The following is a 3,466-nucleotide window of genomic DNA, read 5'->3' as shown; positions in this document are numbered from 1 at the left end:
TCTTAAAAATTAGGGCAGAAATAATTGCAAAAGAAACAATAGAGACCATATCAAAAATCAACAAAGCCAAAAGCTGGTTCTTTGAGAGGATAAATAAAATTGACAAACCATTAGCCAGACTCATCAAGAAACAAAGGGAGAAAAATCAAATCAATAAAATTAGAAATGAAAATGGAGAGATCACAGCAGACAACAAAGAAATACAAAGGATCATAAGAGACTACAATTGGCAATTATATGCCAGTAAAATGGACAACTTGGAAGAAATGGACAAATTCTTAGAAATGTACAACTTTTGGCTTTATTGATTTTTGCTATGGTCTCTTTTGTTTCTTTTGCATTTATTTCTGCCCTAATTTTATTATTTCTTTCCTTCTAGTAACCCTGGGGTTCTTCATTTCTCCCTTTTCTAGTTGCTTTTGGTGTAGAGTTAGGTTATTTATTTGACTTTTTTCTTACTTCTTGAGGTATGCCTGTGTTGCTATGAACCTTCCCCTTAGCACTGCTTTTACAGTGTTCCACAGGTTTGGGTTTGTTGTGTTTTCATTTTCATTCATTTCTATGCATATTTTGATTTCTTTTTTGATTTCTTCTGTGATTTGTTGGTTATTCAGCAGAGTGTTCATGATTCTTTCAGGAAGACAAATGAAAATTACTTGGGGTGTCATATGAGTTTTTAAAATTAATTAATTATTTTTTTAATAGGAGGATAATTGCTTTACAGTGTTGTGTTGGTTTCTGCCTTACAACCACAGGACTCAGACATAACTGTATGTATCCCTCCCATATCTTCATCCCACCCCTCTAGGGTATCACCACTTTTAGAAGCAATTATTCTTAATTCATCTGTGATGAGCCACCAGAAGAATGTGATTTCCAAACATTTCTAATCTAAAGCTAGGAAAATTTTGAAGTAGGAAACAGTATATACTGTCTGAATATCAAGCTGATGAGAAAACTTAAAGACAATTACTAAAATGTGCATAGAGAAACTGAATCAAAATAAAAGGGAAATCTGAGGAAATAAATAGAAGAAGTAAGTTTTATTCTACAAAGATTAAAGCATTGCAATATCTGCTTCCAAGTCTTTGAGTCATGTGACCAAGAAAACATTCATTTTGTTCATGTAACTGGCAATTGTATACCTGGCATCTCCAAATAGAATCTCTTCAGAGACCTCTTTATGTCTTTGTTCCTCAGACTGTAGATGAAGGGATTCAGCATGGGCATGACCACAGTGTACATCACTGAGGCTGTTGCACTTGTGTGTGAGCTGTGTGCAACAGCAGGGCTAAAGTACACTCCTAAGACTGTACAATAAAATAAGGAGACAACTGAGAGGTGAGATGCACAGGTGGAAAATGCTTTATACTTCCCCTGAACTGATGAGATTCCAGTTATGGAGGAAACTATTTTAGAGTAAGAGTAGATTATGCCAGCAAAAGGGCAACCACCAAAGAGAGAAGTTGAAAAATAGATCACTATCTTATTGAGAAAAGTGTCAGAACAAGAAAGTTGTATCACCTGGTTGAGTTCACAGAAAAAGTGGTGGATTTCCAAGTTTGAACAGAAGGACAATCGCAAAACCATAGAACTGTGTAACAAGGAATACATGATACTCATTATCCAGGACAGAAGAATCAGCAGTCCACAGAGCCGGGGGCTCATGATGACCATGTACTGCAGGGGTTGGCAAATGGCCATGTACCGATCATAGGCCATCACAGCCAGGAGAATGTCATCTAATCCTGCAAAGAATATGTAAAAATACATCTGGGTGACACAAGCTTCATAGGTGATAACTTTGCTCTGTGTCCGGATGTTCCACAACATATTTGGGATGGTGGTGGATGTGAAGCATATGTCTACAAAGGACAGGTTGGAGAGGAAGAAGTACATGGGGGTGTGGAGGCGGGAGTCTGAGCTAACAAGCAGGATGATGAGCAGGTTTCCAAACAGAGTGATCAGGTACATGGAGAGAAAAATCACAAATATGAGGGGCTGCTGTTCTGGTTCCTCTGAAAATTCCAAAAGAAGAAATTTTGGAATTTGTGTTTTGTTCTCCAGTTCCATATGGCAAATGTGACTATTGGGAAAAAAAGAAAGCAACATGATTAATTTTCACTTAAATGGGCATACCTGAAATAGCTGAAATACTATAATTTCTATTTTGCAGGTAAGAAATTGATGTTAATATGTTGCATATATATGAATTTTTCTTGACGGTATACCTCATTTCATCTCTGACTAGAATTTTTATTGTCCCATTCTCAGTAAATTTACAAGTGTTTCGATCCCTGGGTCAGGAAGATCCCCTGGCAAAGGGCATGCCTACCGACTCCAGTGGTCTTGCCTGGAGAATTCCATGGACAGAGGATCCTGGCAGGCTACAGTTCATGGGGTCACAAAGAATCAGGCATGACTGAGCTACCAACACTTTCACTTTACAGTTTTAATGAGAAACTCTTTCATGCCTTTGAGAAACATGTATTGAGAGCCAACATGTCCCAAGCACAAAGAGGGATGCAGAAAACCAAATCTCCACATTCCAGGAATGGAGATAGATGATATTAAAATAAATATTTTATAAAATATGTCATAATGTGACAGATGTTATGAAGAAAATAAAACCAGATACAAAGGAGAGAGTAGTAGAAGGAGTTATTTTGCACTGAGTGTTCAGGCAAGTTCTGCAAACAAAGGGTTGTTTGAAGAGACATCAAGAAAGAGAGCAAAGCATTTAGTGTGATACCAGGAGAAGTGTGTTCCTGGAAGAGGGAGCTGCCACTGTAAAGGATTGGAGGAAGATGTTGATTCCACATGTTCAAATGCAAACAAGGAAGCCAGTAGGGCAAAGGGATAAGCAAGAAGTGGAGTGATCAGAGATGGTGTCAGGGATGCTAAGGAAAAGCATGGTCTCCCTGCTATAGCTGAACCTTCACTCCACAGAGAATCCCTCTTCCATGTTGTTCCCAGCACTTCAGAAATTTAGTTGCAAAGACACCCTGTGAATTGAAGGAAATCCTCTTCTTCGTACCACCTATTCACTGAGTTCTGGCCTCTCTCACCTTATTATGTCACTTTAATATATGACCAGGTGCTTCTGCTTTAAGAACTGCTCTCACTCCGCAAGGCACAGACACACCGTGGCTTCCTGGACTATGTTACTGTCGTGATTTTCTCATCCAGAACCACCCTTCTTAGCCTATCTGTGGTGATAACTCAAGCTGGTCAGATCGGATTGTTTCTTCCAAAGAATTTTTAAAAGGTACCTAGAAATTCCACTTCATAAATTTCCAAGTAAGCAGTAAACTTGAGGTTCGTTTCTGTTTTGGCCACTTGATGCAAACAGCCAACTCATTGGAAAAGACCCTGATACTCAGAAAGATTGAGAACATAAGGAAAAGGGGGCAACAGAAGATGAAATGGTTGGATGGCATCACTGATTCAGTGGACATGAATTTGG

The 3,466-nt window shown here is 38.6% G+C and overlaps 1 protein-coding gene across 1 annotated transcript; it reads right to left on the bottom strand.

Moving 5' to 3' along the window:
• Positions 1-1,122: 1,122 nt before the first annotated feature.
• LOC104983189 (olfactory receptor-like protein OLF4) lies at positions 1,123-2,073 on the bottom strand. Its single transcript, XM_010832647.1, has one exon. The coding sequence runs from the start codon at positions 2,071-2,073 to the stop codon at positions 1,123-1,125; it is 951 nt and encodes a 316-aa protein (XP_010830949.1).
• Positions 2,074-3,466: the final 1,393 nt, after the last annotated feature.

This window comes from Bison bison, unplaced genomic scaffold, assembly GCF_000754665.1.
Source record: "Bison bison bison isolate TAMUID 2011002044 unplaced genomic scaffold, Bison_UMD1.0 scf7180017861921, whole genome shotgun sequence".
In the NCBI taxonomy this organism is placed as follows: domain Eukaryota; kingdom Metazoa; phylum Chordata; class Mammalia; order Artiodactyla; family Bovidae; genus Bison; species Bison bison.
This window is presented reverse-complemented; position numbering and strand designations above follow the sequence as displayed.